General features: G+C 42.5%; 1 protein-coding gene across 1 annotated transcript in view; it reads left to right on the top strand.

The window, feature by feature from the left end:
• Positions 1–14,450, top strand: part of abcc8 (ATP-binding cassette, sub-family C (CFTR/MRP), member 8) — a 73,463-nt gene that overhangs the window by 3,213 nt on the left and 55,800 nt on the right. Inside the window, exons 2-5 of the mRNA XM_030054093.1 lie at positions 651–813; positions 4,110–4,251; positions 5,921–6,042; positions 7,861–8,027. Of these exons, the coding sequence (XP_029909953.1) occupies positions 651–813; positions 4,110–4,251; positions 5,921–6,042; positions 7,861–8,027 (594 nt within the window). The remainder of the gene's footprint in view (positions 1–650; positions 814–4,109; positions 4,252–5,920; positions 6,043–7,860; positions 8,028–14,450) is intronic.

The raw sequence follows: 14,450 nt of genomic DNA, 5'->3' as shown, positions 1-14,450 counted from the left end.
TCTGCTATCATCTTCCAAGGTCGCCTCTGTAATCTCATTCGCAAAGATAGGAATAGCAAGTGCACTGCAGAATGCTTCTCCTGCTCTAGTTGTTCGTGTGTGTCTGTGTCTGAGAGGCACCGGTGCTGTGTGCACGTTTCTGTGTGTGTGTGTGTGTGTGTGAGTGAGGAAGCATGTCTCAGTGCATTCCACTGGAGCAGAGCAGCACTGCGCGCAAGTGAAGCTTCAGTTTTACAGGATGCCAGCTGACTGCGGGGATACACGATGCAGGCGTTTCTCACCAGCCTGGCCGAGGGAGCTGCTTAGACTGTCGGAGAGGAGAGAGAGTTGCTGCTGCTGCTCTTCCACTGGACTGTGACCACCTCCGTCCCCTTCTCCTCCCCTCCCTCCCTCTCTTTGTGTCCTCTTTCCCCCATGGATTTGACCCTGGAAAGCAGGATGTGAAAGCAAGCAGGAAGGAGGTCACTTTGAAAATTACCAGGACTGTATAACTGTAGACGCCATCAGTGTACTGCCCGGGAAGACGACATGTTCTGAGAGCCTTTTTTTGTCTCTCTCTCTCTCTCTCCTGTCTGTCTCTCCTTTATCTGTGGCCATCCTCCCCTCCTCCTCCTCCTGTACCTGATCTTCCTCCTGCCGGTTCCCTGCAGAGTCCTGGTTCCACCATGTCCTTGGCGTTCTGTGGGAGCGAGAATAACTCAGTGGCGTACAACGTAGACCGCGGGGTTCTGAACAACGGCTGTTTCCTGGATGCCCTGAACGTGGTGCCCCACGTCTTCCTCCTCTTCATCACCTTCCCTATCCTCTTCATTGGTGAGTGTTGCTGTGAGGTGAGATCCCAAGCCTCGCCACACGCCACCCCCCTGCTCAGACCTCACACTGACATACACATATGCAGGGACGATGATGAGTGGCGTGTCAGCAAAGTATGGCAAGGAGCTGGGATAAGATGGATGAGCTTGGCAGGTGTCCTCTATCTGCTCTGCACTGTGTTTTATATTCACAATACCATCTGGTTTACTGTTTTAATTTGCATACCTGATCCATTGCACTATATAATAATTTCAAAGTATTTATATGCATGAAGGCAGTTCTTTAAACATACATATTCTGCATTATATCCACCAGCAAAAACACGTCACTTCCTCTTATTAATCTTTGAACTTTCACTTGATTCATTGATTCATTCATTGATTTCATATCTCGCTCACTCTGTCTGAGTGCTGCACGGTCTGCCTGCCCCGTATGATGAAACCATTAGAAATATGACCCTGTTGAGCGCTACAGAACGTAAGGAGATAACCCCCACAGTCGCCATGGTGTGGGAAGCATTTTTATTTTTGACAAACAAATGTGACCTTTTTTTTGGAATTTCAACAACAGAGGCAAACAGATGCCATCATGGTGGATTTAGGTTACAGCTCCTTTGCTCCCATTCCTGTCTGCTGGCTCTTTCAGCAGATCTGCTCCAACAGTTTCCAAACTCCACAGCTACAGTCACACAAATGTTTCAGCCTCGTCATCTGTCAGTGTGTGTGTGTGTGTGTCTATTTGAAGACAGCTAGTGCCTTTTAATGTGGCACAGCACTTGGTCATTCCACACTATTGGTTTAGCGCTGGCTCTGTGTTCCTGTTGTTCATGAGGAGGAAATCATGAATTTTATGAAACCATGGCAAAGGCACATACAGGCATTGATAAACAAAGCAGTGCACACACAATTAAACAACACTATTCCAATCGCCTTCCTTTTCCTGACTTTGCGCAGACATACATAGGCATGTAAACACCCTTAGCCGCTGTCAGTGAATTAATTTCATTTCCCTTCTTTGTCATTTATGTGTTTTTGGAACAATTGTCCTGTTTTGATGTTATGTATGCCATTACAATGTGTGCCACCTTGACTTTTCTTGTCTTTCTTTTGAGATGGGATGATTTTAGAAAACCCGCAAAGGTTTTCTGTTTCATTTTCACAATCTGTGTTTTGGTCATCTAGGTGTTTAGTCTGCCTAATTTTGTCTTATGAGAGTCCTAGGATATTTAGTTTCCTTTTATCTGATTCCCCTCTGACATCTATGTGGAACAGCCATATGGTAGTTATGGTTGTGGAGGTGTTACAAAATGTGCAGGAGCTTGGCTGTTCGCACCAAATGTGCATTTCTCATCACTGAATCCTCTCTCTCTCTCTCTCTCTCTCTCTCTCTCTCTCTCTCTCTCTCTCTCTCTCTCTCTCTCTCTCTCTCTCTCTCCCTTTCACTCCCTGTGTGCTGTGTGTATGGGATAAATTTGGAATGAGCTGCTGTATGCCAATTCATTTTGAAAGAGCAACAGTTAATGGGGAAACTCCAACACTCAGCACTCACCCAATGGTGGCGGCCAACAGTACTGCCTGGCCACTTCCTGTTTACCAGTGATGTCATTGGTCGGCCAGCCAATCCTACAACTTGATCGCTCAGTGACATTTGCATGTGTAAGGCTGGCTCTGCCGTGCAAGTCAGCCTAAAAGGCAGTGATGCCGGCCCTGTTTTCAGGTACTGGGAGTTGAGTGTAATTTTACACAGTCGCCCTGAGCTGTTGTGTTTTGTCTGACACCGACTCCAGGGGTGTGTGATTCCAGATTCGAGATGTGTGACAAATCATGTCTATAGCCATAGTCCTGTTCATATATGCTGCACTTGATTCTATCCTAAAGCCATCTCAAGTGTTGGAGTTTAAAGCGTCGATTCATGAATTTCAACAAGTTAGACCAAGGCTACATATTTAGCAGCTTAACTAACACAGTTTGCTCTTGTTCATTTACAATCCTGGACGAGTTGTCTATTTCTGATCAGGTGGTAGGATGGCACATAACCTTATTGCCTACAGTGAGAAGCTCCTGGGTTTGAATCTCAGCTCAGGTCCTTTCTGCATGGAGCAGCCATATTCTTCCTGTGTTTATGTGGGTGAGCTGAAATTGCCCAAACTGTAGGTGTGACTGTGTTTGTCTCTCGATGTGCAAGCGCTGTGACAACCTGTCCAGGATGCTTCACTGCTGTGTACTCAGAGCACATTGGCTCCAGCTGTCCCTGAGTGGGAGTAAGCAGCCGTGATAGATGGATGAAATGAATACAGGACACTGAGACAGGGTTCGACATCACTGATCAATTTACAGCAGATGGTGTGTGTGAGAGAGAGAAATAGAGAGAAACAGAAGGAGAGGCAGATACAGGAGGAGAGAACATGGGTCTCTGTGTGCATGCATGCATATGTGTGTGTGTGTGTGTGTGTGTGTGTGTGTGTGTGTGTGTGTGATTGACAGTCTGTGCCAGCAGTTCTCACAGTGATTAGCTTTGTGCTCCAGCTCCTCCAACAGCCAAGGTGCCAACATCAGACTCATCATTACCATAATTTCGCTGGCAGGGAAGTGTGTGACGGCTGCAGTGACTGAGGCTAATGTTGTAAATTGCACTTTGATGATGGGATTATAGCGTGGCAGTTTGTTGTAGTCCAGATCGATCATTTTTGCTTCCTATAGGGCAGAGCACATTATTTACCACCATCAGCTAGACCAAACACAAAGGACCAAAGACAACAAGTGTCAGCCAGAATCACTCCATTGGCCATAAGTGGGGGACTGAATGCTGAGCTTCAGACGAGCAACCTGCCAGCTGAGCTGCTGGCAAAGTGCTCTGAGTGATAATCATGCAAGTTTGCTGAACTCTGAAATGTCAGAGACACTGGCAGGATGCCAGACCCCCCAGAAGGCCCATCTGCTTCAATCTACCTTCTGTAACTCATTCAGACTCGGCCACAATGTGGGAATGTAGTCATGAATGTAGCTCATAATGTTCAAGGTTGCAGTGGCAGCTGGGACCAGGGATTCAATCTGGGGTTCAGGGACGTTTTCTTTCAAGTATAAGTTTATAACTAATCATGTAGAAGTGAGTCAGCAAACTTCTTATCTTGTTTTTCCAATACATATTGACATCATCTGTCCATTTGAAGAGGAATTTGAGGCCCAGTTTTATTATGCTATTTCAGACTGTGAGTGTAGAGCTATCTTTAGAGCGACGTGCCTCTGAAACACTTCTGTCACGACTGATGATTCTTGTTTCTCGTTTGCTGTGGTGAGGCTGGGGCAGCCAGAGTTCGAAGGTCCACATCCACCACAGCACCTGGCTTCACTTTCCTGGTCACAACCTGCGCTGGCTGCTCACCTTTGTCCTGCTCTTCATCCTCGTCTGTGAGATTGCAGAGGGCATCGTCTCCGATGGGTATGTCCGATAAACCAGCTCTGATCTCTTTTGGTCAAACACATCATAATGTCAAAACAAAGAGTGATGTCCATTGCACATAAATGGTTCTATTTAGGTGCTAGCAGACTACAGGAAAAATTCAGTTCATTAAAAAAACCTTGTAGTCTGTTCAATGAAAAATGAATGGGTTCACTTGTCTGAGGTTAATAGTATTTCATTACAATGGCAAGTTGGAGGGAGTGATACTCCAGTGTGGGTTCGCTCCATTTCTTGTCATTATAATTAATCTCAAGTGGGTCTATGGGTTTTTCAGTGCCAACATACAAAGTCTTTTATGAACCACATTTTAATTTATGACTGTGACGATTTTATCAGAATCTTGCAAAAGCGAAATGAAGCGCACCAAGCGCTCATTCAGTTTTTAACACTAGGAAATCAGTGATGTATTCATTTCGAGACATTAGTATGTTTACTGTAAATGAATAAAACCACTGCAGAAAGGAAAGACAGCCTCTTCTGACTGAAGAATCCACTGGATTGCATTATGGCACACAGGGTTTTTACTCTACAGCATAAAACAGGAAGACAGCTGCCATTCTTCCATTATGAATGGAGCTTATTCTCTTCCGTAAATCAAAGAGAATAAAATGGAAAACTTTTGGGAAATGTGCTCTTAATTTAACATTAGCTACAACAATACCACTGGCATGACAAAGATGCTCCTAACTGTTTCGAGTAAAGTTTTATTTTTTTTTTTAAATCATAATCACATTATAATCGATTTGACAATAATATAATGATTTTTTAAAAAGCCACTGATGCTTCACAGTCTGTGATCTTCCTCCACCCTCAAAACCAGACACAGTTTCAACCTGCACTGCCATGAATCAGAGGATTTATACACAAACAAACAAACATGGGGAGCCAGACCCTGATTTGGTCTAGAGAGAATCTTTTCATTTCTCTGTTTGCTTACAGTTCCCCCCAGTCCCTTGTTATCTATCTTTCTGTGCGTTCTGTGTGTTTTTTCTTTTGATGATGTGTTTAGCTCATGAGTCACTGTGCCAGCTAAACTCTCAGGATTACTATCAGCCTTTTCAGTGCACGAGCGAATACCTGACAAAAACACAACGGAAAACCAGAAATCAAAAGGTGGCGTGTAAGAAGAGGAAGGAGACTAAAGTAGTTCAAGTTAATGAGATGATGAGGCAAAAAAGAAAAAACAAAACAAAACAAAACAAAACAACAACAAAAAAAAAAACAGCGTAGGAAGTAAAAACATTTGCTAGACAACATTCAGCAAAAAAAAAAATTGTGCTGGACAAAGAAAATTATATTTTGTCTAATCATCTGCATTACACACACACTTAATGTGGAGACAAACATAAAATCAATCACTCTGTATTTCTTAGTTCTACATCTTATGTTCACTCTAATAATGCTTATAAATTGTTGATGCCACACATTAATGTTACTTACATGGGCTAGATTCTCATACTTTGTCAATGAATTACTACAAAAGATGATGAAATGCATGCAACACTGAGTAGTGAGCTGACATTTCAAGCTTTGTGTATTTCGGCCACATTATACAGAATGCCTGTCAAATCAACAACAGTACGATTAAGCATCAGTCATTTTGTACGTACTCGCTAAGTCTTTTCCTCGTCTGTCTGTTGGTTTCCAGGTTCAGCCAGTCCCTCCACCTGCACCTGTACATGCCTGCAGGCCTCGCCTTCATGGCTGGCATCACCTCCATCATCTACTATCATAACATCGAGACCTCTAACTTCCCCAAACTGCTATTAGGTAAAATATGTCTCACTTTCATTTATTATTCATGTTTTCTTGTTCATTTATCCTTACTCACCAAGGTTTCACGTGATCTCCTTCATTCTCTATGTTGATTTTTCAAAGCCTTTTGTAACCTAAAACACTTGACATGCTTGGACGTTGCCAAGTCGTGATTACAGTGGAGTTTTTAAAATCTGGATTAACCGGACTGATTCGCAGAAAACCAATCCTTTCCACCTCCTTGACCTCTTAAAGTCAGACCGAAACGACTGCACCTTCAAACTGAATGGGCCCATACTGATGAATATATTTATAAACAACAAAGGCAGAATCAGTGCTTCTGTTCACAGATGATTTGCTCCTGATCCTCACATAAGACCGTGAAGTGATTGCAGGCATATTTGCACCGCTCTGAGTTGCCATTAATTCTGCAATTGAACTCTAAAAAAAGAAGTTCAAGTGAGAGATTAAACAGAATGCTGTGTAGCATTTTCTGTCTGTGTGTTTTGAACCAGAGCCAATTTAAAATTTGATATCTTGGTTGTGATTCAGTTTCATCGTCATTTTTTAATGTATTACAGCCTGAAACAATCAGTATTACAGTTTGTAACAATAGACAGACTATAAGATGATGACAGCAATATAATATGATGATGATACAGTGGGGAAAATGTACTTTTTCAGTCCACTGACAATCAAACCCATGTACTCATGCATGCTTGAACATTAGTATCAATGTTCACTTTTGTCAGTAAGTTTTTGTCAGTGTTTCCCCGTGGGATGATTCCCCTGTTTCTTCTCTTCCTTGGATCAGACCGTTCTCTCGCCCTCCTCATGCGTCATTAATTCATCTGTTTTCCGAACTGATCATTTCCTCACTTCCTCTGTCACAGTGATGAGCCAGTTTTGGCTCTTAGGTCCACATCGCCCATTGAGTCTGAGCAGGGGGGAGGGGAGGAGTTGTGGATCATCATTACATGAACAGAAATTAATCTCTTGTTACAGTTCTGAGTTAATCCTTTTTCACTGACCACGCAGTTCCAATTACTCTCTGCTTTTTTTCCTTTAGTGATATGATAATGATAAATGCAATGTTTCAGTGAGTGGCCTTGCAGATCCTTTCCATCTGACCGGCACTGTACACTTTGCTTCACAGCACTCCCCTCTTCTGTCAGTGTTTTCAGAATCAATCCCTCGAGATTTTTTCTGCCTGCAAACACACAGAAATTGGCCCAATGTGACTCTATCACATCACGTCTTAATGGAGTGCAGAGAGCTGACTTGTTCTTGATTTATTGGGTTTTGATGGGCATTGACCTTGAAAACTGCAGCTGGCCATTGCTGAAGTATCATTTCTGACGTCTCAGGGAGCAGGAAGACGACATCAGCAATACAGCGCGCATCTTCATGAACATCTGGAAACTTCATACTGGAGCCAGAGGACTGAGATAATAAATTCAGCAGTGACTAAACAGAAAACATGAATCACAAGAATTGACGGCAACTGTCGAAGTTATATATATTGTTTATTTTACCACTGCTGTCATGGGTAAAATGAGCAGCATTACTCAGAGGACTGCCCGTCTTTGTAGCTATGGATATCCTCTTGTGAAATGTGACTCAGGCAGTGTCAAATTACACTTGGATGTTCCACAAATTATAATTCCAAACAAACTGATTTAATTCTGGCCGCAGGCTAATGAAATTTAAATTCTAACCACAATGTAAAATTGTATCCGCTGAGAAGCCAGGCTGTTTTGTCGTTTTGGCTCTGCTGCAGCTTGACTGGTGATGTGCTGTTGTGTTTCTCTGACTCTTGGTGAATCTCCTCAGCCCTCCTCATCTACTGGGTGCTCGCCTTCATAATGAAGACCATCAAGTTTGCCAAGTACACGGAGCATGGTATCGGCCCCAGGCAGCTACGATACTGCATCACGGGACTGCTGGTCCTGCTGTATGGATTACTACTAGCTGTGGAGATCAATGTCATCCTGGGCCGGGTGAGTAATGCTGGTGTGTGTGTGTGTGTGTGTGTGTGTGTGTGTGTGTGTGTGTGTCAGTGTGAGCTTGTGCGAGCTGTGCTGTGTGTAATTGTTTTCCCATATGTTCAAGTATGTGTGTAGCCATCTATTCCTGTAAGCTTAGACTCCCGACATTTTGGTAAATTAGTACAATGTCTGCAAATATGAAGCACTGGACATGAAAAGTGAGAGAAATCTTTTCATTTTCCTGGCTCAAAAGGATTAAATAAAAGAAACATGACTAGAAACAGGTAGAAGTCTGGCCCATCTTGCACTAAGCGGATTTCTACTCTTAGTAGAAACTTTTAATTCTCAGGCAAATTTTTATTATCGGACCAATGACCAAAGCCTTTACCTGATTTTAACCAAAATGTTTCAGCTGCCTAACTTAAATCAGAGTTTAAAGCCTAAACCTGAAGCTAATTTTAATGCCAAAATTTTACGATTGTTTTAGGTCAGTAGCATACATGCAGCGTATATTACAATACCACACTACAGAGTATAGACTGTACTTGTACCTCATTGACCTAAACAGACTGGATAATTCATATCTAATGATTGTAGCCAAACGACGTCACACGAGGTAGAGAGCCAAAATGATTACATAATTGCACAACGCTTGGCATACCCATGATATATAGGCTTATGCAATGTGCAAATCAAAATAAATGGCCTCTATCACAGCTATCAAAAACTGCATTAACAATACATGCATCAGTTCAATAACTTTTACTCTGAACTTACTCTGAACTAACTCTGAGGTAAAGGTTTCATTTAACTTAAACTACTTCATAAACACTGTAAACAGAGCAACAACAGAATTTACCCATGAGAGAGGAGTGAGAGACTGCAGATAGAGTGCCAGACTACAACAACCCGGTTTCATGCACATGACAAACACAGCAACTTGTGAACAGGCTAAACAAGGTTAAACCACTGAACCAGGTTAAATCAATGAGTATACAGCCCAACACTGCAATCCTCTCTGCTGTCCCTCAGGATTGTGTCACAAATCAAAGATTAAATATCAGACAAACATATTGTACAGGAGCAGGAGTAAATCACAAGGACACACAGGGTCATAGATGCAAAAAAAACAGCGTCTTACTCCAAAGGTGGACAGGTGCTCTGGAGTGATGCTGATATACTCGCTTGTGAGGTCCTGAATGTTAATGTCATCCAAACATGTCTCAGTGGACATGTAGAGGTTCCACCTGAGTTAATCTCTGAGTGACAATGTTACGAAACCAAGTTTTCAGATGACAAAGTTTGGAGAAAGACGTGGTAGAGAAAGGAGTGGGCACAAGCACAACTGGAGTAGCTTTTCCACCTCCTTGACGAGTCCTCTGTTTGTGAATGAAGATTTGACATATTGGGCCCTATCTTGCACCAGAGTCCCTAAACCCGTTATTTGGGGATTTAGCATTGCGTAAAAAGCGTTCCCCCGCAAAAGTTGCTATCTTGCACACCTGCAAAAAACACGTGCGCTACCCGTTATATTATGCATAGGCGTGGTTTGGGCGTTACGCCAATTAAACCAATCAGTGTGCCAGGTGCCATTGCCTTTAAGAGCAGGCTGCGCTATCCCAAATCCGCAAACCGAAACCCGTGATGGAGAGAGGAAGTTTGCGATTTAGTACTATCTCTGCCATTTTCTCAGGGGTTCAACTGAGGCTAAAGCAAGGTGGCTTTTTATTCGGGAGGTGGAGCTGCATGTGCACGTCCACGTGTCCAAGTGGACGCGCATTGAAGCCGCCTGGGCGCGCTCTTGTAAATGCCCAAATGGGATAGTGGGTGGTCCTGAGGACCCGCTATCCGCTTTCCCTAAAGTGTGTGCTCAAGATAGCAATTGTATAAAACACGCCCACGAACACACCTCCAGGCGCAAATAACGCAGTCGGCATAATGTATAGCAGGTAGCGTGGGCGCAAGATACCGTTTAGGGATAGTGGAAGTTTCTAAATGCGCAATTCACGGGTAGCGGGTAGTGGCAACGGGGAGCGGGTGGTGCAAGATAGGGCCCATAAAGTCCAAGTTCCTGGACTGTGCAGAGTGTTTCTGGTTTGCTGAGGTCGCTGGGCATCTGTAGTTCAAGGTGTAGCGATGCTCTCTCCGTGTTACTGGGAAGCTGGAGGGAAGGCAGGTCGGCCTCTGTGAACAGTCTCCTTTGTTGAATCATGAGAATTTGCTCAGTTCTTCCTCAGTGGCTTGATTGAACCTGTGACCTCAGATGACCCGATGTCCGTTGGTCCATCAGCGGTCCGCTAATAGTAAGGAGTCAGATGCCCCAGAAACCGTGTTGCAACGCATTCAGGTGTTTAATTGTGCACTGTATCTGACATCCAGTTGTTTCCCTTGAGCAGCCACTCGTGAGCGGTGGGTAGCGAAGCACTCAAGCATAAGTTGCCATAACACTCCGTCACGATGACACTGGACTCTGTAGGGAGCTGTTCACGGGCGAAAAACTGGATTGACCTGAATTCCAGCTCCTGAATCATCCTAGCAGCGTTTTGTTGTTTTTACACCATATCTGGCAGCAGAGCGTTGACTGGTGTGCTGCTTAATGTGACAATCTTCTTAAGAGCCTCAAGATGAAAACTAAAAAAAAAAAAAAAAAAAAAAATAGAAATAGAACTTTGACCCTCTCTGTTGCTATGTATTATAGGCTACCTGTCATTTGAATTTGAATGATGGCATGATGATAGCGAGAAATGTATGAAATATTTTCTTGATATAATTTTTGAAGACCCGTGTGCAAAACTTTTTCAACACTGCATTTCGGAATAGTTGTGTGCTATTATTTTTATCCAACGTCACCCTTTTTTTGTTGTGCTGCCACCTGACATTAAAATACATCCGTCTTCTCCCTCGCTTTTATTCCAGCCTCCCCGTCTTCTTATACAAATAATAAAAATACTTTAAGATGGGTATATTGATCCCCAAAATGTTAAATAACCATTCGAAAAATTCTGTTGCCTGGAATTCATCAGGCAGTGTTTGAAAAATAATGGGGCTGCAGAGACTGTAGAGATCAGAAGCTGTTCACACCATAGTGAATTCTTCCTACCGCTCTTGCCTTGCCTAAGTTAACAGTGAACATGTGATATGACATACAGTAGACAGAGGCTCTTAGTCATAACTCTGCCATTGATCGCCACTTTTCTGCTTGGTTTTGTTGCGGACACACATTAGGTTGCTGATCTCTCCAACAAGCTACATAGATATACAGGGCTGCCAACTCTCACGCATTGGCCGTGACAGTCACGCATTCAGCCTCAATCTCACGCTCTCACGCTCGAGAGAGAAATCTCACGCCAAATCTGACTTGTTTTCTATTGTAAATTTTTCCACTCCATCCGGTTAGGTGTGCTGGATCTGGTTGATTATTATTATTAGTTGATTATTGATTGTGCAATGCCGCGACTCGCAGTTAATCGCGCTGCGCGCATTAAACTATTTTGCGGAAGCAGGAGGACGGCATGATTTACGTTGTATCCACGTTCGCACACTGCGTGCATGACTGTGCATTTGCTCGTGCATGAGCGCCCGTACCATGAGCGCCCGTACCGTACTGGAGCACACCCCCTCCAACCGTGGTTAAGTTGATTTAATTAAACAATTAAACGTTACTTTGGTGGTCCATAGATTAATTTTTATCATGTGGATTGAAGTTTGCCTAGCCCATATAAATACTCGGGAAATCGGGAAAAATAAGAGGTGTAGGCTATTAATTCAGGCATAGGACTGTATGCAGTCCTATTGTTAAGGTAGGCATATGAAGTTGGCAACTCTGGATATATATATTTTTAAACTAAATTCAGGCTCAGCAGATCAAAGTAAATGTTCATCTCCAAACTTCATATGGCAGAAAATATGTTTCTGTCACCATGGGTATGAGGGTTTAAACACTATTTGTCTACTATATTAGCTACTATTGTATCTTTACCATGCTTCTACTAAAAGAAAAGTTGGTGATTCACGGTTACACTATTGATTTAACAGTGTTTCCACCAAGCCTGTTACCTGCGTTGTGTATTTTCAGCAGCTGCGATGCTATTTTATGACTATAAGAATATCATAGAAATACTATAGGCAGCTGTGTGTTTCTGTGCTTCTCTGGCTTTGTCTCTGACCAAATGTTGCTTGTCAATTTTATCACAAAAGTGTGTCTCAGCCAAAGTTCAAATCAGCAAGAATTTTGTTGTTGTTGATTCTGTGAGTTGTTGCCATGGCTAAGAACCCCCCCCCCCCCCCCCCCCCCCACACACACCCCCCCCCCACCTCCCCCCCACCTCCCCGCACCTTCCCCCACCTCAAAGTGGTTTAGTCCGCATCCTTTTCCAACGGACGGGGCTCGAGCGGCAGCTCGGTAACTTTCAGTTAATCCGTTAGCCTGAGAGGCAGTAGCCTAATGACAACTAGCAAGAAAACCTCCTCAAGTGAAAGCCAGTAAGTCATTTATCACACCACTTGTTCACCAAGCACAAGGCTGTAATATGAAAAGCGATATTTTACCCTGCTTGGTCGAAAACCTGCCTCTTTCCGCTCACTGTTTAAGCTAATAGCTAATGAGACAGTGAGGGAGAGAGAGGACAGACCACAGGAGGAGCAGATACTGAGGTTTTTATTCTTTCAAAAAGTCTGTCAGGATATTAATGTCAGAAATAGTTCATATTTTACTGATATTTTGAATTTGTCTCTAGATAGATTTTTTTTTTTTTTTTTTTGGCATTTTAAGTTGCATTATTTTGTGGCATAGTTTCATTTAATTTTCTTATTTAATCTAAAAGGGACTGTACAGCTCAAACATACACCGTATGTCACTATTTGATGCCATATCTTGCTTTCTTTTTTGTTGACACTACAATAAATATGTTTTTTGAAGAATAGCTTGATGTAGTTGGATTAATCAAGGTATTTCCTCTAGTTTTAGAGCTTATTTTGAGTTTCTAGTTCTTGTAAAGCTACTTTGATGGACTGTAGTGGACAAAGAAATTTGGTTTGAGGATTATTGCTTTTTATACCATTATTTAAAACATATGAACATGCTGAGGGCTCAACACTGTACAGCAAGTTTCAAAGGAGCGTAAGAGAGAAAGAGGGAGGTGCAGTAGTTCCAGACAGCAATTTTTTCATGTCCCCTCCAGGAATTACTCTCTGAAATTTTCCTGTTTATTGTCCCCCCCAATAATGAAATGGGATTTTTGCCCCTGACTGTTTGGAAACTCATATCTCCTAAATGTTGAGCAGACTGACCAATCAACCAGCCAGCCGACTGACCGACTGTCAGCCTGACCAATGCTGTGATCTATACAGCCCCGTGCTGTCACTTCTAAGGCTAAAAACAACATAAAATCAGAGACCAAAGCAATAAAAACAAGGTTTGAAACATAAAAGCAAATCAAACCGATGAAAATGTGTTCAAAAACGTGATTGAAATATATCATTTCAAAGTCTGGCACAGGCACGATTGCTGGCCTGGTTAATCAACATTTAGGATCGCCGAATATGGATCTCAGGCTGTCATCTGGCTCATATTGGATTAAAAGATCTGTGGTACAGCTTGGTGTCTTAAATGCAAACAGTGAAATGTTGGAAACAAATCTAAAAGTTATTTGTGGCTTTGCTGTATTGTACAAAATATTACCGTCAGATTGTTCAGTGATTGACATTTTCAGGAGCAGCACTCATCCGCCTCCTTGTTTAAACATGAGTACACCAGTATAAACCTTTCTGTCTTTTTTTCCCTCTCTTGACAATATTGAGTGTGTTGGCCTTTACACTGAGCTCACATCTGTAGTTGTTGAGTCTGACTCCCACGGGTCTCGAGAAAGTGGCTCTCCCATCATGCCCTGCACATGGTCCATATAGACAGAGCTTACTGAGGCTCTATACTCTTCATATGAATCATATAATCAAACACATGTGTCAGAGTCTCTGTGTGTGTGTGTGTGTGTGTGTGTGTGTTTGTCTTGTAAATATTTTTGAAGCAGTACATTTTAGGGAGTTTCAGTGAGAACTGTTTTTTTTCTTTCTCATCTGTGTTTATAATTAGCCAACTGTTTCCAGGTTGAGTGTCTGAATGTAATTCCTCTGCCAGACGCTAACCCAGTTTCCATTCTAGTCCATTCTGCTCTGTTCTCCTTTGTTTTTAAAGATGTAAATGTTTCTTTATCCCAGACTCTATTCAAATTTAAAATTAAGTATTCAGCAAGAGGAGTAAGCTGTGTATTTCACCTTTTTATGAGGGCTTACTGTATGTATATCTGTCTCCATGTTTACTGTATTTGATGATTACTGATTTTAATGCACTGATGTCTGATTTGATATGTTAATGTTGTGATGTGTTGTGGCTGCTGTGATTATTTTTGCATTTGTAAAAACATGACACTTAATTTGCAG

Source organism: Myripristis murdjan, chromosome 6 (genome assembly GCF_902150065.1).
Source record: "Myripristis murdjan chromosome 6, fMyrMur1.1, whole genome shotgun sequence".
NCBI classification, from domain to species: domain Eukaryota; kingdom Metazoa; phylum Chordata; class Actinopteri; order Holocentriformes; family Holocentridae; genus Myripristis; species Myripristis murdjan.
This window is presented reverse-complemented; position numbering and strand designations above follow the sequence as displayed.